The following is a 21,949-nucleotide window of genomic DNA, read 5'->3' as shown; positions in this document are numbered from 1 at the left end:
AATCAAGCAAAGAAACCTGATGTTCAAGTTGGTGTTTTAAATATTCCCAGTTACCACATTCATCATTTTAAAGATGCCAATAATGCTCGGCTTATGCAATTTGATAACGGATGATTATTTTATTAAGTTTATTTCCAGACAACTCTATGCTTCAAATATCTCTAGCTAAAAGGATAAGAACTTCTTCTATTACGAAAATAATAAAAATTTCATGTTCAGGCAGTATGCTGAGCTAGACAACCTAAAAATACCAGAGGCTGGATAAAATATAATTGAAAAATTTTAAATTCATGGTTGAGTGTACAAAGTAAAGGAACTGTCAAGGAGTCAGACACAAAGAGCAAAAAAAAAGCACTTAAAGCTCATGTAACCTCACCTGTAACTTTTCTGGAGTAGAAAGGGACTGTCAGTTTCAGTAATCTAGGAATTTCAATTTTAACTTTAGGAAGTCAGAAGCAAAAATAATGCATAAATTTGGCCCCTCAAAAGGCCAGATGAGACAAGGGATGAGACAATGAAACATGTCTATCTTGGCCTGGGTTCTGGGGAGAAGTCTTTCCTGAGTCCCAAGTTGGGATCTCAACCCAAGTTGGTACAGGGTTAGCCTAAATGTTCTTGGAATCCTTGAGCTGAGAAATTAATATAAGGATTAGACCAATCCCAGGAAAACCTCCAGAACACTTGACAGAAGCAAATACAAAACTGTACTAAAGGGATATGTCCACAACTCAGTCTGAAAAAGATTCTCTTAATCAGTGAAACAGTCAATTAAACACAGAAACCATGATCCAAAACATATTTAAGGACTTCCCTGGTAGACTAGTGGTTAAGACTTTGCCTTCCAATGCAGGGGACATGGATTCAATCCCTGGCTGGGGAGCTAACACGCCTCATGGCCAAAAAAACAAACCATTAAAAAAAAAACACAGAAGCAGTTTTGTAACAAATTCAATAAAGAGTTTAAAATGGTCCATCCACATGAATAAAAATCTTAGAAAAAACACACAACTAAGACAACCAAGAATGCACTAAAAAGAAACAAAGACATGGATACTTTTTTTTTTAATGGTAACAAGATATGTAGGACTGATTGAGAGAAGATATAAGATATTTCTGATAAATGTTATAAGAAAGGAACAGAGAGAATAGCTGGAGGGTAATACTTTAAAAGAAAATTTCTGAAAATGTTCATCGATTTTGTAAGGTATAACCATGATCTGAAATCCAGACACCATAGAACAAAACAATGACTAGCAAAAACAATGAATAAAATCAAGACAATAAACTGGAAAAAAATATTTGCAAGAGTTCCTTCAAATTAAAAAGATAAAAAAAAAAAAACAGTAAACAACCATAAGCAAAGGAAACCAACAGACAATCCAAATATAAGAAAAGACAGTTAACCTTACTTAAAATGTCAAGTTAGAATCACTTTCACCTTAGACAGGCAAAGATAAAAAATTCAACTAAAAGTTTTGCAAGAATAAAAGGAAACTGCAAGCTCTCATATATTGCTGATGGGAATGCAAACTGGTAATCAACTCTCTGGAAGACAGTTTAGCAATACCCAACAAAATTATAAACATTCATAACATTTTGACTCAGCTCTGCAGATTATACTCACAAAGTATACTATGCTTGTACTAATACTATGCTATGTGCAAATGCTAATACTATAAGCCAAGCAATGTTTAAATGCTTTGCAAATGTTAACTCACTTAATTCTCATAACAGTCCTATAAAACAGGTACTTGGATCCCTATTTTACAGATGAGGAAACTGGGGCACAGAAAGGCTAAGTAACTTGCTCAAGCTCCCACAGTTAGTAAATGGAAAAACAGGGAGTAAAGTTCAAATAGTCTGGTTCTGGGGTCTGTTCTCTTAATCATCAGACATATGTATCTTTCCTAAATATATACAGTGTTTGTGTGTTTTTTTTCCCCTGGTGGTCCACTGGTTAGGACTCCAAGATTCCACTGTAGGGGCCCAGGCTCAATATCTCCTGGGGGAATTAAGATCTCACATGCTGTGGGTGTAGCCAAAAATAAAGAGAAGTGTTAGGGCAAGCTCCTAAAAACCATTTTTCTCTATCAGTTCTTTCCTAATTATTCTGCCACTTTAGCTTTAGAATAATCTTCAGATTCCTCATCATTTACTGTATTCATTCACTTGAACTGTATTATATATGTGAATAGAAAAGAACTGAGGAGTATAATATGTCCATAATTATTTCAGTCTATAAATTATTTCCTAGAGTTTTTTGTACATAGGCCCCAATACTTGTTAAAGCTATTTTAAGATAGTTTATGCTTTTGATAGTTAAACATTTCATTAATTCTAAAAGTTATACCTTTAAGATTTTTCAGCATAAAATTAGTCTATAATCCTTTTTATAATACAAATTCTCTAATTCTTTTATACAGAATTAAAGTCTAGGATTCTTTTATAATACAAGCAAAAATTTTAGTAATAATCCTTAGCAAAGAAAAAAAGCCAAGAATTCCCAAGAGGAATTTAAAGCAACAAATGTGGAAAAACATTTAATTTCCTGAGAAACAACTCCTGACATCTGGCCCCCCAGTCTCCCACAAACCACTACAAAGAGGCAAATCTATGTATTACTTATAGGAAAGATAGTCTTATGACAAAATATTCAGTGACGAGAAAGCTATAGGATACCATGCACAGAATGAGCCCATTTTGTCTAAAAACATATGCACGTACAGTATATAATAACTATAGCATATATACAGAAAATTACCTGGAAGGATAGTTATAGTTAATGAACAGTGCTTGCCTGTGGGGAATAGGAGCAGGAGCACACTTTCACTTTCTATATTGTTTACCATCCATCCCCAAATAAATTATAATTCTGTAGCATTTTTTATACTAATACAAAAGCTTTTTAGTTTCTTCTTAAAAAGGGTTAAACTCAGGACATAAGAGAACAATTTTTCAAAATTCCATCTTGAACTTAATCCTTTTACAAAAAAATAGCTAAAAAACAATTATTTTTAAATACATACGGTTTTTACTGCAGACATGATACATGGCCCATAGTGCCCAGAGCTGAACCTCTGGTTGAGAGAAGTTGCCAAGGAGCGGAAAAAATGCCTTGAAGGATCTAAATAAGTACAAAGAAGATATTTCTTCAGAACTCAGGCTAACATCAGGGATATAGTAATATTTTCAACATCCCCGCAGCCACTCCCAGAGTCAATTCTTCATTAAGACAGATGTATTGCTGAGCATATAATTGGAACTAGCATTTAAGATGGAGAAGGAAATGGCAACCCACTCCAGTGTTCTTGCCTGGAGAATCCCATGGACAGAGAAGCCTGGTAGGCTACAGTCCATGGGGTCGCACAGTCAGACACAACTGAATCGACTTAGCAGCAGCAGCAGCATTTAAGAAATTATATTCTGTGTTAGACACTATACATTCAAAAACTGATTCCACCCTCAATATTGCACACTGTCAGCTTCATTTTACAGATGACAAAAACTAAGTCTCAGAGATTTTCTTAAAGTGATTTTACAAGTATCACAAAGAAATCAGATTTGAATATAAGGCTATTTGATTCTAATATTTTATTATACCATGGCCTCTACAGAGTGAGGAGACTAAGGACAAGCTTTAAGAGAAGTACTACACCATGACGAAATTACCTGTAAGTAACCAAAGCTGTCATCTTACAACTTGAACTTGGCCATTTCTGGATGGTTGCATACTACACAAAAAGAGAAATCAAGATTCTAGTATTGTTTCATGTCATTTATAATTATATACATATGAAACAATATAAATTTTCAAAATTGAGGATTACTCAAATTTAGGTATACCTAACCAACCAACCATTAATTAGACAGCCATTATATATGTAGAATATGAAGAAAGTCATGTGGAAAACAATACACCAGAAAGGGACTTCTGTTTAAAGATGGAAGACTGAGCATGAATGGAACAGTACAACTGGTTTAAAAGAAGATAAACACACATGAAACAAAGCAGAAGAAAAATGGCAAATGATTTAATAGGTCTAGCACTGGGGAAGGTTAAAAAAAAAAAAAAAAAACCATTTTGAACAGAACCCCTAACAGACCTAAAAACTGGGCATACAAAGTACTTCAGGAAGTGAGATTACAGGTAGGCTTAAAATAGGAGGACTGGTTGAAAGTACCAAGGAATCAAGACTACCAGATCTCCTCTACCACCCCTTACAAAAATGTTTGGACTGGGCAACCCCATGAACAATTGAGGTTGGAAGTACCATCCTAAAAACAGGGGGCTAAAGTGAAAAATACTAAATACTAAATGCTGAGGTGCCCCTGCCCTCAACTCTATCCTTCTATGGGTGTTTAGACTGTTGGAAGCCAACCTTATGATTTTCAATCAGGAGAATAGGAATTAAGCAAGGGAGGGAGACAGGGAGAAAAAGAGGAAAGGAAGGAAGGAAGGAAGTAAAAGAGGAAGAAGGGATGGAGGAATGAAAAGGATAGAAAGAAATCTCCTAGAACTGAAGGAAAACAAGATTCCAGAGCAGTAAGTAGCCAGTGGAACAGATGAAAATAAACTCATATCAAGGCACATCACTGAGATTTCAAAACAATAAAGATAAAGATCTTAAAACTTCCAAAGAAAAATGGCACAGGACTTCTCAACAGTGATACCAAGAAATAACAATGGAGCAATGACCTAGAAATGTGAAAGGAAAGTATTTCAGTACTTGAGTTTTATATCCAGCCATCTGATCAACTAAAGGTGAATGTAAAATAAAGGTCTTTCAAATATAAAAGGTTTCAAATTCTTTTCTTACATCTCTTAAGAAGCTACTAGAGGATATGACCCAACAGAATGCGGGAGTATACCAAAGAATAGAAAGGTATGCAATCCAGGAAACAGGGAATCCAACATGAGAGAGCAAAGAGAATCTTCAGGACGACAGTAAAGGAACTTCCCGGGATCTAACAGATATACAAAATATATCTAACAGATGGAACAAAAACAGAGGCTTGGGAAATAAGCTGACGTGGACAGAATACATTTAAATGTACTGAAAGGAGACATATAGTTGGAGTATAAGAAAGGGTGTGCACTGGGAATTTTCATTTTCCTAAGTGGAAAATAAACTGACAATGTCTAAAACTACAAAGTCAGGCATACCAACATATGTTAGAGATAAGAAGGTAAACACCAAAAGAAACAGCTTTAAAAAGAGCTGAAAGTGGGAAACAGAAGGGAAATAACCTATATAAACTGCATGCTTAATTTTATAAAAGGGAAGTATCAGAAAGAATGCAGAAAATGTTAATAGAGGTTAGCTTTGGGTGGTAAGGTGTGGATGATTTATAATGTTTTGTTTATATTCTTCTCTATCTTTCCCATTTTCTACAATTAACACATATTTCAAAAACTCTTATGATCTAGAAAAATAAGTTTTCTGCAAGAAGAGATGACTCTGGATTTTGTAAAGAGGAACAGTTCTTATACCAGATCCTGGAGAAGCGCTGTCCTCTGGAGGTCACAGGATATCCAGGGCTGTTTGTCAGATGTCAGGTGGGCTATGATGCCTGCAGCTAAATAGCTGACTTCCAAGTCCTTGCTATGGAGCAAGCTACTGATATGCTTTACCATATCTTCAGTAATCAGCTTGGGAAAGAGTTCTTTGACTTCAACCACGTTGTTCTATGGGGCAGATGGAGTAGAGAATATCAGGAATCGGTTCCTCTCCCTCTCTTACTGCTCAGCTCAGATACATATAAGAACACTCAGTCCCTGCTCCTCCCTCTGATTTAGCCTCACATCTACTACAAACCCATCCCCTTGATGATAAAGATGATTAGTAAGAACAAATCATTGAGGAAGCACTTACTAAGTGCCAGGCACTGCGCTTAGACTGAAATGTCTTTTTTATCTGCCTTATCTTACATCTTTTTTTATCTGCCTCATCTCATTTAATCTTTGATAGTCCTACAAAGTCTGACACTCAGAAAGACTAACTTGTCAGCTTCACATCGCTAACAACTGGTTGGAGTAGATTACAAATCCAGGTCTGACTCAAAAACTTAACATTCCTGGGGCCTGCTGTATGTTACGTCAGTTTTAACAGTAACAATGAAAGGCAGGTAGTAGTTTCATTATTTTATGTACTATATTAGTTTCTATGCTGTGTAACAAATTTAACACAAACTTGGTGGCTTAAAACAACACACATTTTTCCTCTCTCAGTTTGTATGGGCCTTGCTTAGCTGGGTTTCACGAGCCTGCAGTCAAAGTGCTGGCTGGGCTGCATGCTCACATCGGGAGGCTCCAATGGGTGAGGTGGGGGTGGGGAGACTACTTTCAAGCTCACTCGGACTGTTGGTAGGATTCATTTCCTTGTGGCTGCAGGAATTAAGAGTTTCTTGCTGGAGACAACATATCTCTTTCATTTGACTTTTCCTGAGTTGTATCTATAATAAATTAAAAATAGCAGGGGACTTTAACTGGTAGTACAGTGGCTAGGGGGGCTTCCCAGGTGGGCACCAGTGCTAAAGAACCTGCATGCCATTGTAGAAGAGACATGGGTTCGATCCCTGGGTTGGTAAGATCCCCTGGAGGAGGGCACAGCAACCCACTCCAGTATTCTTCCCTGGAGAATTCCATGGACAGGAGTCTAGCAGGCTAGTCCATAGGGTCAAAAAGAGTCAGACATGACTGAAGCGACTTAGCACGAACACAAAGTGGTTAGAACTCTACACTTTCACTGCAGAGAGCAGTGATTCAATCCCTCGCTGGGAAATAAAGATTGCCCCATGCCATGTGGGACACAGACCCAAAAAAAATCTTTCCTTTGGGACTTCCCTGGTGGTCCAGTGGCTAAGACTCCACACTCGCAATGCATGGGGCCCAATTTTGATCCCGGGTCAGAGAATTAGACCCTACATGCTGCAACTAAGAGTCTGCATACTACAACTAGATTCCGCAAGGCCACAACTACACATCTGGCACGCCACAATGAAGATCCCACATGCCATAAATAAGACCGAGCACGGTCAAATAAATATATATTTTAAAAATATCAAATAAAGTGCCTTCCCAAGTTCTGTGAGCCATTCTAGCAAATTACCAACCTGAGGAAGGGGTTGTGGAATCCCTCAACTTAAAGTCAATCAGAAGCAGGAGTAGCTCTGGACTTAACAGTTGGCAACTAAAGTGGAGGCAGACTTGTGGAACTGAGCTTTTCAGGATCTGATGCTAATGCCTGACAGTCAGTGACAGAATTTAGCTGAATCGAACTGTAGGACATCTAGCTGGTGTCAGAGAACTGGAGAAGTGGTTGTTGGAAAACACCCCAGATTGTATAACCTGCTTTTGACCAGTGAGACATTAGAAAATCTGACATAAGCAGAAACTGAAGAAGCATTTGTGCAGTGGACTTGCTGTCTACCACTGCCCTGAAACCGCCAAGTGAGGAAGCTCATACAGACACCAGGCCCAGCTAACAACCTGCACCAACTGCCAGAGGTCAGAGTCAGATCATCCTGGAGCACCTAGGTCTAGCTCAGCCACTGATGGACGACGGCAGTGACATGAGTAACCACATAAGACCAGCAGAAGTGCACAGCTGAGCTGAGTTCAAACTGCTGACCCACAGATTCACAAGTAAATAAAATGGATGCTGTTTTAAGCTGTAGTTTGTTTACAGCAATAGCTGACTCATATATAATGGTATTTACTTTATAGAGATGGTGTGAAGATCAAACAAGTTAATGTAAACTGCTTACAAAAGTGCCTAGCACATAGTAGGTAACACATAAGTGTTAGTTTTCTTATTGTTTAATTAATTACAATTAATTCAAAACAATTCACCTTACCAAAAGACCAAGTACTTTGCTTTGTATTGCTGTCTCTGAAAAAGTCTGTGAAAAGAATATACAGGTTATTGTATCATGAAGAAAATAACTTTACAGATAAACTCAATCCTGTCTTCCCACCTCCAAGACTTGGATGAAGATCGCCAATCCTTGATTCTCAATAAAGTGCCTACAAACAGCCGGAGACTGTTCTGTAAGATTCCAAAGTGCTTTCAAAGTAAACAAGAGGGTGACGTCATCTAGATTCTCAGCAGTCTTCTGTTTTACTATTGCTAGAAGTTCCTAAAAAAGAAAAAGAGAGTTAGACACGCTGGTGACTGACTCAAATGTTTCCAATATAAGGAAAGCAATGGTTAAGAAAAGTTTTTAGAATCAAACCGAGGTTCTAAACCCAGTTTGACCACTTAATAGCTTTGGTTCCTACCTTCTCTCTGTAAAATGAGTTACCCCTATTTCCTAGGGTTTTTGTGAGGTTCAAAAGAAAAAAATATTAAATTTTAATAATCACTTAATCTAGTTTGTCATGCTTGTTAATAAACCTCATAATCAAGTACATATTAGCTATTCCATTATTCATGTGTTAAGAGTATCTAGTCAACACCTTTTGGAAGGCAGGCACATATTCAGGTAAGAGAGACAGATTAAAAAAAAAAGATAATTGGTTTTTCTCAAGTAAATAAAAGAATTTTAAGATTTGGTAAATGCTCTGAAGGAAACACCTAAAAGCCTAAGAATTTTCTTTAGAAAAGGTGTGAGAAACCTCCAAATGTAACAGCAGCCTTCCCAAAGTGTGATGGGCCCTTCCCTCCCCCATCCCTGGCACCAGCCATCTAGGGAGGGGCTGCTGCACCACCCTGCACCTCTCTGCACGAAGCGACACAGACCCCCTGGTCCATGCCTGCCGCCTACCCACCGCACAGCTGGGCAGGCTAGAGCTCCACTTTGGGGACACTCGCACCTGGGCCACCTCATCAGTCACGAGCTGACCAGTGAAGTCAGTATGGGCTGAACCCACAGTGCCCCTGCCTCAGACAGCAATCCCAGGGATGGGTGTGTCAACTGCCTCCACGTAGCCACTGTGGTCTCCACTGCTTGTGCGCCTTGTGCTTCGCCCCAACCAGAGTTACAACATGCTGGAGTGATCTGGAAGTTCTTCAGACCTGGCCGCTTTCTGATGTCGCACTGTTCTGCTCAGAGTGTTGTGGCAGCAAGGCAGGGGCAAGCTATAGCAACCCCGCTCAGCCATCAGTTGGCACAACGTGGGCCCCTCTCCTGAAGCGAGCAACTGTCAACATTCGACCATTAGTGATCCTGCTCAGCCACTGGTCAGTGCCAAGTGAGCCCCTCTCCCCTCCTGTATATAAAAGCAGTCCAAATCTTATCTCAGTTACGATTGGGTAAGATGGGTTTGGTTCTTTTAAAAATAATTTTCTTAATATTTATTTATTGGGCAATATCAAGTCTTAGTCGCTGCATGCAGGACCTCTGTTGCACCATGAGGGCTCTTTGAGGCACAAGGACCTTCTAAGTGGTGCCAGGCCTCACTGATTGCCGTATGCTGGCTTAGTTGCTCCACAGCATGTGGGATCTTAGTTCCCTGAGCAGGGACTGAACCCACTTCCTCTGCACTGCAAGGCGGATTCTTAACCACTGGACCACCAGGGGAGTGGTGGTCCCTGGGGCAAGATGGCTTCTGAGACACTAGTCTGCCATCTTCTTGGTCTGCTAGTTATCTAATTAAAATAATTATTTTCTGTTCCATCAACTCATCTCCTGATTGGCCTGCTGTGTGGCAAACAGAATAAACTTGTGCTTGCACTCAATAACACATACAAAGGTACTATCTAAACTGAGACCAGAATAAAAAGAGGATAAGGCAGCTAAGCAAGGAATGAGGACACAGGGAATGGGGGGAGGGGAGTGGGGAGATATTCTAGAGGAAAAACCGTCTGTTCTATGCCACTGAGCAGGTTACTGTGGCTAGAGGATAACACTAGTATTATAATCGTATGTCCTAACATCTTGAAAAAACTAACAGATTCCAACATACCATTTCATATTAGAATATTTCTAGATCAAAGTTGAGCTAGTATTTATGCTTTCTTTCAAACATGCCAGACTATCATGTAAAAGGAAAGAGACAGCCATTTCCACAAGGGACCTAGTATCAGATCCTTTGTTCTTGAGGTCAGGTCATGGTGAGGTAAGGTGTTTCTGTAAATCTCCACCAACAAATATTATTCTCCGTCCTAACAAGAAAGGGCTAGGTCCCTAGGCAAAAACTTCAGCCTTTGAGGTCCAGATCCTGGCTGAAGAAGCAGATCTCAGTTGGCAACTCCCTCAGGGCCATGTCCCCAGACCCTGTCCAGCCATCATCAATGAGAAGCCAGGAGCCCAACTGGCCTTCAGGCTCCTCAGGCCACCTGTATGGTGGGGGCCAGGTCCCGCCAACTGCATCCTATGCTGACTGCCACTGCCATTAGGTCAAGAGGTAGAGACAGGGGAGAGGTTCACCGCTGCCTCAAGGCCTGGGCAAAGTCAAATAGGTGGCCTTGGCGAGGGTTCTGGAGCCCTGCAGGACACAGCCCCCAGCCTGTTCCCTGAGCCTCCCAGCTTACCCAAGGGCCCAAGGCCAGGTAAGCTGGAGGTCCCCAGGGAGAAGACCCCAATCCACCTTTTACCTCACTCTCCCCGATGACCACCACTCCACTGACTGTTTGCTGAATAGGCCCGTTAACAGTCACTCATTGACAGTTGGTTGCTTGTGGGAGGGGCCTGGTGCAAACCAATGGTTGAGCAGGACCACTAATGGTCACTCATTGACAGCTGGTTGCCTGTGGGAGGGACCTGGTGCCAACCAATGGCTGAGCAGGACCAATAATGGTCACTTATTGACAGTTGGCCGCTTGTGGGAGGGCCCACTGCAGCACCAATCAATGGCTGGTAACAGGGTGTACAGTAATAGTACACAGTGATGGCCACGTGCTAAGATCTGTGCTTGGCAGCACTCTGTTATAATTCCACCTCAAATATTTTATACAGTCAAGAGAGAATATATCTAGAGAATTCACAAAAATAAAGCTGCAAGACCTGAAAGTGTAATACAGCATGGCTGTGCACAGCCCTCAGCATGCAGCCAGTGCTGTAGCCATTAGCCCCCACTTTCTCCCTTACCAGACTATGGTTACCAAAAGACTATTAAAGGTTGCTCAGGCACCGGTTGGTGGTGAAGTGGGCCCCTCCCTAAACTCAGCAACTGTCAGCGAGTGACCCTTAGTGATCCTGCTCAGTTACTGGTCGGCAGGGCAACAGGCCCCTCCTACAAGCAAGCAACTGCCAATGAGCGACCATTCAACCAATGGCAGGCAGAGTGGTGGTCGTCCTGTGCAGAGTGAGGTAAGAGGTGGATCTCTGCCTCCTCCCTGGAGCCTCCAGCTCACCCAGCCGTGCATCAGTGGGGGGCCCAGAGAACAGGCTGAGGCCTGTGTTCTACAGAGACACAGAACCCTTGCCAAGGCCACACACTGGCAGAGCCAGGCCCTGAGGTGATGGCCCTCTCCCCCATCCCTGCCTCTGTGATCTAATAGCAGTGGCAGTCTGTATAGGATGCAGTTTGTGGGACCTAGCCCCTACCACTTGGACAGCCTGAGGAGCTGAGGAATGGCTGGGTCTAGGGCACCTGGCTCCCTAAGAGATGCCAACTGGGCAGGGTCTGGAGACCTGGCCCTGAGGGAGATGCCAACTAAGATGCACCTTTTCAGCCAGGCCTGGACACTGGCAAGAGAACCCAGATTGGGTGCTGGACAATGCTTTGTGGCACGGTAACTGACCCCTGCAGGGACCCCCGCCTCATAGCTAGACTTGGATCTTGGAGGGTGAAATTTTTGCCTAGGGACCTTGCCCTTTCTTATAAAACAGAGTAACATTTGTTGGTGGAGTTTTAAAGAAACTTCGCTACCTCACCATGACCTGACCTCAAGAACAAAGGATCTGACACCAAGAAGGCTGCAACAACTAACCATGAAGAATTGATGCTTTTGAACTGTGGTGTTGGAGAACACTCTTTAGAGTCCCTTGGACTGCAAGGAGATCAAACCAGTCAATCCTAAAGGAAATCAGTCCTGAATATGCATTGGAAGGACTAATGCTGAAGCTGAAACTCCAATACTTTGGCTACCTGATGCGAAGAACTGACTCACTGGAAAAGATGCTGATGCTGGGAAGATGGAAGGCAGGAAGAGAAGGGGGTGACAGAGGATTAGATGGTTGGATGGCATCACTGACTTGATGGACATGAATCTGAGTAAGCTCCAGGTGTTGGTGATGGACAAGGAGCCTGGAGTATTGCAGTCCATGGGGTCACAGAGTTGGACACAACTGAGCGACTGAACTGAACTGAACGGACAGCAGCAGAATCAGGAGGTAACATCTAAAATTGATAAATCAATAAACTGTAGTACTTCCTTGGCGGTACAGTGCTTAAGAATCCACCTTCCAATGCAGGGGACATGGATCCAATCTCTGGTGGTGGTGGAGAGCTGTGAGTACACTAAGATCTCACATGCCATGGAAAAACTAAGCCTGCACACTGCAACTAGAGAACCCAAGTGCTCTAGAGCCCAAATGCCACAATTCCTGAGGCTGAGATCCATAACAAGAAAACCCCCACAGCACATGCCGCAACTAGAGAATGCTCACAGTGCAACGAAGGCAGCACAGCCAAAACAAAAAACAGCTGCAGTTATAAGCATTTCATTTAGAAATATGGAGGTAAATACCAGAAGAAACAGCTATTGAAGAGTAGAGAATAGCTTCTTCTGGGTAGCAGGTCCCACAGACTGTTCATTTTATAATACTTTTAAACTGTTCTTAATTTTTTAAACTGTTACTTTTATTGAAAAGTTCTAAAAGTGACAACCTACCTTAACTGCCATGAAAACCTCCTCTTTGAGTTGTGCAATTTGCTCAGGTGAGAGCTAGAAACAAAAAAGCAGAAAGTAAAATGTTTCAAATTCTATCACTGCTCCGCTATGACTAGAGAAAGAGGTCTGCATTTAGCAACCACATACCTGCAGGGCTAGAATAGAGGTTATGCTCACTGCCATGGCTTGCATCTTGGGACTTTCATGCTTACCAAGCCATCTCATAACAAACTTGGCAGCATCGAACCTAAAAAACAGTATTTTTCTCACAATAAACGTGGTAAACTATACATGAGAAGTTAAGAAATCACTCAGCCTCCCCAGCAAATCCTGTTTAAAAATACTTGTGGACTTATAAAGACTCAGCTATGAAAACCAAGAGTGTTTGGCAAAAAGAAGAGAAGAAAAGAGTATGCAAAAAGGTAGAGAAAGGCTTCCGTGGTGGCTCAGTGGTAAAGAATCCACCTGCCAATGCGGAAGACACAGGTTTGATCCCTGATCCAGGAAGATCTGCCATGCATAAGGATAATGGAAGAGCTAGAACCTGATTCGATATTTAACCCTCTAGCACCTATGTTATCACTCACTGCCCGGAAATGGACTCACACTTTGTGAGACAACATTTATAACTACAGTACTTCTGAACAGAACATTCTCCCCAAACGCTTTATCGCAGCCTCAGTCAGACCCCTGCTAGGCTAATAACCAAAAGACAACAAAGCTCAGAATAATACTGGTCAGTACCCCAAAATTAGATCACCTAATTTTATACTTGCCTGTCGAATGGAACATCCATAAGAATCCTGGAATTGGTTAAGGAGAGAAGACAATTCTTCTGTAACTTTAAGGGAATAAAGAAAAATAATTATGAGCAAATGTACACCCCTTCTAAACAAAGGTTCTAAGCATTTGGAAGCTTCTAAGCTTTTCTTATTTAACGCCCACTACATACCTGGTCCTTTCCAAGTTCTTCATTCAATCTTACTATTTTTTTTTTTATAGTTTTTTAAATTTATTTTTTACTGAAGTATAGTTGGTTTATATAGTTTCTGGTATCAATCTTACTATTAAACTCTAAACATTTACCTTTGCCCAAAGAGTAATCTTCCTCCTTTCTGGCAGAGAGGGAGTCTCCGTTCCCCCTGAACCCTAGAAGGATCTATGTGGGAAGCTGCCTGCCTGTGCGTCAATCTAAACCAATTCCTAGAAGCCTGGCCCAGCTAATGAATGACTATGTCTGAACCAGATCTCATAACTAACTGTGACAGAGCTTCTACTTTCTATCTACGACTAGTAGGAACTGAACTAGGAGAGAGAAAAGGACTTCTAGGAAAGCTATAGGAATAAAAAATTGTAACATCTCTTTGAAAGACCATGAGTAGGCCAGTGGCATGTACTGCCGTGACAGCAGCATAGTGTATTAAGCAGGGGGAGCAAACCTGAAATGCCAACAGGAACTAGGCAGTAACATAAACAAATGAAGACGGCAGAATGCAAAACAACAGGGCAGCGGGAGGAATTATGGCAAACTGGACAATTCAGGCCCTTTTATGGTGGCAGTTATTAATCAGCTCCAACTAATGATGGCCATGTAGGAATTCAGACTGAATTGAGAAGGATCATCCAATTTTTCAAGAAAAAGTGGAAATACAGATTTCTTTTAAGTGAGGAAAGATCATGTTACTGTAATTTTAATAGACTGATTCCCATTTTAACTTTAAGTATACATTTCAATCAGATCTGACACATTTATAAATATTATGTATAACTTTACCCACCACCACAATCAACATAAAAAATACTTCCATTACCCTGAAAAGTTCCACTGTGACACTTTCCACTCCATTCCCAACTTGCAAATTTCAACCCCAGAAAATCATACTGTCATTAATTAGTCTTTTCTAAGATTTCACATAAAGTCATACAGTATCTATTTTATCATGTCTAGCTTATTTTGCTCAGCATAGAATGTTTTTTGAGATTCATCCACGTGGCATGTATCAGTACTTCACTTCTTTTTATCACCAAGTAGTATTTCCTTATATGAATATACCATTATTGGTTTATCTATTCACCTGTTGCTACACATTAAGTTTTCGGTTTGGGAGGATAATGAATAAAGACATTATGGGCATTTGTGTATGCCATCATATGGCTACATAATTTCATTTCTCCGAGTGAAATAACTGTGTAGTATGAAAGGTATATCTCTAACTTTCAAAGAAATTACCAGACTGTTGGATTGGTTTTATCATTTTTCATTCTTAACATCAGCATATGAGAATTTCAGTTTCTGTACACTTTTGTCAACACCTGATACTGTCACTTTTTAAATTTCAACCAATCTAGGGGGTGTGCAGTGTTATCTATGAGGCTATCTATGCTGTGAGGCTGTGGTGTGTACTCAGTCATGTCCAACTCTTTGCAGCCCCATGGATTGTAGCCTGCCAGGCTCCTCTGTCCATGGGATTTTCCAGGCAAGTATACTGGAGTGGGGTGTCATTTTCTACTCCAGAGGATCTTCCAGACCCAGGGATTAAACCCGTGTCTCTTGCATCTCCTGCACTGGTAGGCAGATTCCTTACCACTAGTGCCACCCAGGAAGCCCACCTAAGTGTGCAGTGGTATCTAAATGTGCTTTTAATTTGCATTTCCCTGATAGATAAAGATACTGAGCATCTTTTCAAGTGCTCATTTGTCACCTGCACTATCTTCTTTCATGGAGTGTCTGTTCAAGCCTTCTGCCTTGTTAAAAAATTGGTTTGTTTATCTTGTGTTACCTATTTAATAGTTCTTTACATTCTGGATAAAAGTCCTCTGTCATATATATGTAATGGACATTTTTCTCAGTCCTGGATTATCTTTTCATTTTTTAATGTCTCTGTGTGTATTTGGGCAGAAGCTTCTAATTTGATGAATTCTAATTTATTATTTTTCTTTTATGAAGTGTGCTTTTTGTATCCTAAGAAAACGTTGCCTACTCTGATGTTTTATTCTAGTTTTATGGCTTTTATATTTAGACCTATGACTTAGCTTTTATATTTAGATCTATGACTCAATTCAATTTGCACACATGTTGCTAAGCCTATAGGATGTACCAAAGTGTTAACAGTAGATGTTTCTGGGTAGCTGTTTTCTGATAAATGCAACATTTTTAAACCATATTACTTATCTATATTTCTTGTTTTTTCTACAGTAATCATGCATTTGTTTTCCCCCCTCCCTCGCCTCCCTCCTTCTCTCTCTCAGGATGAAAAATCAGAACTAAATAAAACATATTTTTCATGTATTTGTCCTCAAGTAAGAAGCACAGTCAAATATTAAAATCAAATTACCTGCTGGTAATGGGGGAAAGTTTTCAAAGCCTTGAAAAGTAGACAGGTAACCTCTGACAACAGACGAACAGGCATGCCCCTGGCCAGGCCCTGGCGTGTTAAGTTGAGGGCACAAGCACTGGCTGTGAACTGCACTGGCAAATCCAATGGATGACTCCTCATTCCTACAGCCACAAGCTGAAGATGAATTTATTTTAGTGGTATATGACAACATTAGCATTCTTTACACAGTCTTATTTCTGTGTTATCAAAAATACTTGCTTATCAGGACAAAAAGTAATAGATTTTTTCCCATCCTCACCATTTATTTTTTAGGACACCAGCAATACCTTCTAACCCAAACACAGTCAATAATTTGCTGTGTGACTTTAGGTAACTCACTTCCTTCCTCTGGACCTGTTTCCTCATCTGTGATTTCACAATCATTTATAGAGCCTCAGTCCCTCCAAGGCATTATGATAAGCACTACAGGGGAAATAAACAGGAATCACTTATATCCTACTCCTTAGCATAAAGCCTTATGAAAGAAATAGGGTATATAAACAAATAACATTGTAAGAGATGTCAAAAGATGAAATTGGAAAAAAAGCACCACAAAAGAGGTATAAATAAAGTGTTGCCTAAGGTGGTCATACAGCAAGCAATCATCTCTGGTATGGAAGTCAAAAGTTTCATTCAGAGAACACATTTAGGCAGGGTCTCAGATAGGATCTGGATAGGAAATGGAGGTGGGGGTGGAATGGAAAGGGAATTACGAGGGAAGGGAAACGTGATAAAGAAAAACACAAAGTGGACAAAAAGATGGGATGAATCCATCAAAAGAGCAGGAAGAAATTTGAATTTGAAAAGTGATAAACCTAACATTAGGGAGTTGCCTGGTGGACTAGTGGTTAGGATTCTGTGTTTTCACTGCCGTGGCCCAGGTTCAATTCCTGGTTGGAGAACTGAGATCCCACAGGCCATGAGGCATGGCCACAAAACAAACAAAAAACCTAACATTAGAAAGGTAACTATTAATAGAAGACATATTGTGTAGACCTAGAAATAAATTTAAACTGAAGGTGTTATACCAAGTGTATACCATACCTGCTCCAACATTCAGGGACAACATGATCTGTTTTGTCTCTCAAATAGGGATAATGATCCCTCCCCTCCTCAGAGACCAGTCTGCTGATATACAAATGAGCCCTGAGATTATGAACCAATGAAAGACCAGACCCCTTACTTTGACACCTACATAAACTCAGAGCCAGTATACACTGCTTCTATGGAAACTGTTTTTTTCTATATTGTAAACTGCTCTTAGGATTTCAAGTAATTGCCATCATCTGCAATATAAATACATAGAAAGTAAAACAAACATGATTTTCAATAAAAAAAAAACCCACAAAATCTCACATAGATATGAAAAGGACTTTTAGAATATCTAATTCAATTTTTCTCCTTACAGATGGGAAACAAAGATCCAGAGTTTTTCCCTTTATACGGTATTGTTTTTAAGTTATGAGTAAATCTAATTCTCCATGGTACACAAATAGCCTAAAAACAGTCATAAAAATAGCCTATTTTTATGGAACTGCAGAAATTACAAATAATAAAAACAATAATTTTAGGACTTCAATTTATACTTAAGTTTAAATAATAGAAGTTTTCTTTCTCAAACCACATAATTCTTCCAATTACATTTAAAACAAATTCATCCTTCTGTAAAGGAAAGCAAAGTCTGACCCTATCAATATTGGTAACTTTACTTTATTCACAATACTTTAAATGCTAGAATTAATTACCTTCAATTATGCTATTTTGTTCTATTCTTATAGGGATATTGTGGTTGCTATTTTTGGAAAAAAAACTATTATCTTAGATTTTAAAGAGTAAAGGAATAAATAAAAATGTTTATACAAAGTGAATTCATGTTTTCAGATTAAGTCCTGTTTTAGGCAATGGTTCTATCATCCCATGCTCAGATCAAATTCAAAAATCTGAACAATTGAGATTGATTAAGATGCTCAAAACATGGGATGATCTGGCAGTTTAAGCCTAACACTGCTTTTTTTTTTTTCCCACTGTGTGGGCACTGTGACTCACAATAGAATAAGGCATATTAAGTAACTGTATTCGATGTGTTTAATCAGTTCAGTTAGTTCAGTTCAGTCCCTCAGTCATGTCCAACTCTTTGTGACCCCATGGACTGCAGAATGCCAGGCCTCCCTGTCCATCACCAACTCCCAGAGTTTAGTCAAACTCATGTCCATTGAGTCAGTGATGCCATCCAACCATCTCATCCTTTGTCATTCCCTTCTCTTCCTGCCCTCAATCTTTCCCAGCATCAGGGTCTTTTCAAATTAGTCAGCTATTCATATTAGGTGGCCAAAGTTTTGGAGTTTCACCTTCAACATCAGTCCTTCCAATGAACACTCAGGACTGATCTCTAGGATGGACTGGTTGGATCTCCTTGCAGTCCAAGGGACTCTCAAGAGTCTTCTCCAACACCACAGTTCAAAAGCATCAATTCTTTGGTGCTCAGCTTTCTTTATAGTCCAACTCTCACATGCATACATGACTACTGGGAAAACCATAGCCTTGACTAGATGGACCTTTGTTGGCAAAGTAATGTCTCTGCTTTTTAATATGCTGTCTAGGTTGGTCATAGCTTTCCTTCCAAGGAGTAAGCGTCTTTTAATTTCATGGCTACAGTCACCATCTGCACTGATTTTGGAGCCCAGAAAAATAAAGTCTTTCACTGTTTCTCCATCTATTTGCTATGAAGTTATGGGATCGGATGCCATGATTTTCGTTTTCTGAATGTTGAGCTTTAAGCCAACTTTTTCACTCTCCTCTTTCACTTTCATCAAGAGGCTCTTTAGTTCCTCTTTACTTTCTGCCATAAGGGTGGTATCATCTGCATATCTGAGGTTATTGATATTTCTCCCAGCAATCTTGATTCCAGCTTGTGCTTCTTCCAGCCCAGTGTTTCTCATGATGTACTCTGCATATAAGTTAAATAGGCAGGGTGACAATATACAGCCTTGACATACTCCTTTTCCTACTTGGAACCAGTCTATTGTTCCATGTCCAGTTCTAACTGTTGCTTCTTGACCTGCATACAGATTTCTCAAGAGGCAGGTCAGGTGGTCTGGTATTCCCATCTCTTTCAGAAGTTTCCACAGTTTATTGTGATCCACACAGTCAAAGGCTTTGGCATAGTCAATAAAGCAGAAATAGATGTTTTTCTGGAACTCTCTTGCTTTTTTGATGATCTAGCGGGTGTTGGCAATTGGATCTCTGGTTCCTCTGCCTTTTCTAAAACCAGACTGAACATCTGGAAGTTCACGGTTCATGTACTGCTGAAGCCTGGCTTGGAGAATTTTGAGCATTACTTTACTAGTGTGTGAGATGAGTGCAATTGTGCAATAGTTTGAACATTCTTTGGCATTACCTTTTTAGGGATTGGAGTGAAAACTGACCTTTTCCAGTCCTGTGGCCACTGCTGAGTTTTCCAAATTTTAAACAACTTTAATTGAATCAAGTAATAAGTAGTTTTAAAAATTACATTTCTGAGTTGTAGTTACCTTTAAAATAGCAGGCATGGTTATTTGCGTTGAAAACGTCTCTGTGAAGAGCCTGTAGAGGGCTTCCTTCATAAAACATGATCTATTCCTGTAGCAGCTCAGTGCTTCTGAAATCTGACTTATATTTGCTCCTCCAGCAACCTAGAAAACAAGGATGTTACCAACAGGTTTCACCTTTCACCTACAAGGAAGGCTTTTTTTAGTGTGTCAAGTGTTTGAAACAATGAATATTCACTTAAATGTTTCAAGAGCTTTACAATGTTGATCTCATTCAGTAATTCTAGTAGGTAAATGTTCTCCTCAACCTCATTTTTACATGGTGGCTCCAGAGAGGTGATGTACATTGCTAAATATAACAAACTAATTAAGCAGTGGAGACAGACTCAAATACTATCTCCCTACAGCTGTTACAGTAGAGACCTCGACTGAATAATGCATAGCATGTAAATGCTTAAACAACCAATAACCATGAACGTGTGTTCTCTAAGTACTCATATAAAATAGACAAAAAAAAGATAGGGGAAAAAAAAAGATAAAATAACTAAGATGAAAAAGGAGTTGAACTTTTATAGAACTAATTAATTAGTTCATTAATATTAAGATAATTCTTCTTTGCTACCAACTCAAGTACAACCCTGAATACACGTTGGAAGGACTGATACTGAAGCTGAGGCTCCAGTATTTTGGTCATCTGATGAAAACAGCCAACTTACTGAAAAAGTCCCTGATGATGGGAAAGACTGAGGGCAGAAGGAGAAGAGGGTGTCAGAAGATAAGATGGCTGGATGACATCACTGATGCAGTGAACAGGAACTTGGGCAAACTTCAGGAGATGGAATGGTGAGGGACGGGAAGACCTAGTGTGCCACAGCTGATTGGGCTGCAAAGAGTTAGACACAACTAGGCAACTGAACAACCACCACCACTAAAGTAATAACTTCCAGAAGTCTGTATATAGACTTTGGGTCTGGAGAATAATGGTAATCTTACCCAAACCGTAAATGAAAAATAAATGTTTATTTATTTAAACATTTATTTAAAAATATAAAACTAGATTTTATCTAGTTTTCAGCATTACTGGGAAGTGAAGAAAAAGAAAAAAAAGGGGGTAAAATTCAGGATTTCACAAAAATGAAAAGAAAAACAACTCCACCATGATCAGCAGTAACAACATTCATTGAAGAAACATCACATCACTAAAATGACAGAAGACTGCTTTTGAGTTAGGACACCGGTCAATTAAATGCAAAGAAATAAAAAGATTCAAACCAATTCCATATAAAGCTACTGTAAGAATTTTTTTAAAAAGCAAATCTAGGGACTTCCTTGGTGGTCCAATGGCTAAGACTCCACACTCCCAATGAAGGGGGCCGGGGATCAATCCCTGGTCAGGGAATTAGAGCCACAACTAAAGATCCCACATGCCTCAGAGACTGCATGTGCCACAACGAAGACCTGTAACAGCTTTATACACTGAAGCAAAACTACACACTTCAGCTAAGAAAAATTCTTCTCGTAAATCAAAAACAAATCTGTAACATACCACTTTAAACTGAAGTAAATGTTCTTAATAAGGATTATTGGATGTGAAAAAAATACATTCAACAAAAAGATGAAACAGGGATGATTAAACTCAAGAAAAGAAAAGATCAAGTCATATCAAACATAAAAACTAAGTACAAAGTATCCAAAGAATAATAGAATTGACTAAAATTTAGTAAGGAGAAGAAATGCAAGAAACAAACAAGATAAAGAAATTTTAAAAGAAAGAAGTTAAAAGGATCTAAGATTGAGTGCTGATATGGAAAAAAGATACAACACACATACACTTGAAGTTCTTGGGGAAGAAACGAACTAATTTTTAAAATTACTACCAACAAAAACTTTCCAGAAATAAAAAAAGACCTAAATCAACACACTGAAAGAACTACCATCAACCACCTGGGAAAACTGACCTAAATCAAATCCAAGACATATCACAGTATAAAGATTAAATTTCATGGTAAAGAAAAACAACCTTCAGGGCCTTCTTATAAAAAGATCAAACAAATCATTAATATGAATAGAAATCTACTATAATTTTTAATGACATTACTCAAGATGTTCCTATTCTTTTTTTTGCACTTGATAAAATACTCAGAGAAATGTTAATATGTGTCACTATGATTGTATTTTTCTTTTCCCTTAGATCTGTTCTGATTTTTGCTTTATGTATCTTTGTTTCTTTGTTGTTAGGTGTCTAATGGCTTATGATGTCTATCTT

The 21,949-nt window shown here is 39.5% G+C and overlaps 1 protein-coding gene across 3 annotated transcripts in view; it reads right to left on the bottom strand.

Moving 5' to 3' along the window:
• ZYG11A (zyg-11 family member A, cell cycle regulator) overlaps window positions 1-21,949 on the bottom strand; it is a 73,642-nt gene that overhangs the window by 8,752 nt on the left and 42,941 nt on the right. For 2 of the 3 annotated variants that reach the window (XM_086388773.1, XM_086388783.1), the window contains exons 4-13: window positions 19,687-19,827; window positions 16,115-16,291; window positions 13,556-13,620; window positions 12,927-13,026; window positions 12,780-12,833; window positions 7,978-8,139; window positions 7,858-7,902; window positions 5,492-5,686; window positions 3,670-3,731; window positions 3,027-3,124 (exon numbers count right to left, since the gene is read on the bottom strand). In XM_086388773.1, coding sequence (XP_086244899.1) covers window positions 3,027-3,124; window positions 3,670-3,731; window positions 5,492-5,686; window positions 7,858-7,902; window positions 7,978-8,139; window positions 12,780-12,833; window positions 12,927-13,026; window positions 13,556-13,620; window positions 16,115-16,291; window positions 19,687-19,827 — 1,099 coding nt within the window. The remainder of the gene's footprint in view (window positions 1-3,026; window positions 3,125-3,669; window positions 3,732-5,491; window positions 5,687-7,857; window positions 7,903-7,977; window positions 8,140-12,779; window positions 12,834-12,926; window positions 13,027-13,555; window positions 13,621-16,114; window positions 16,292-19,686; window positions 19,828-21,949) is intronic. The other variant, XM_086388778.1, reaches the window with a different exon arrangement.

The sequence above is a fragment of the Bos grunniens genome, chromosome 3 (genome assembly GCF_055505025.1).
Source record: "Bos grunniens cultivar Pamir isolate PY7600 chromosome 3, Bosgru_T2T1.0, whole genome shotgun sequence".
NCBI lineage: Eukaryota > Metazoa > Chordata > Mammalia > Artiodactyla > Bovidae > Bos > Bos grunniens.
The sequence above is the reverse complement of the archived record's forward strand: the minus strand, read 5'-3'. Positions and strand labels throughout refer to the sequence as shown.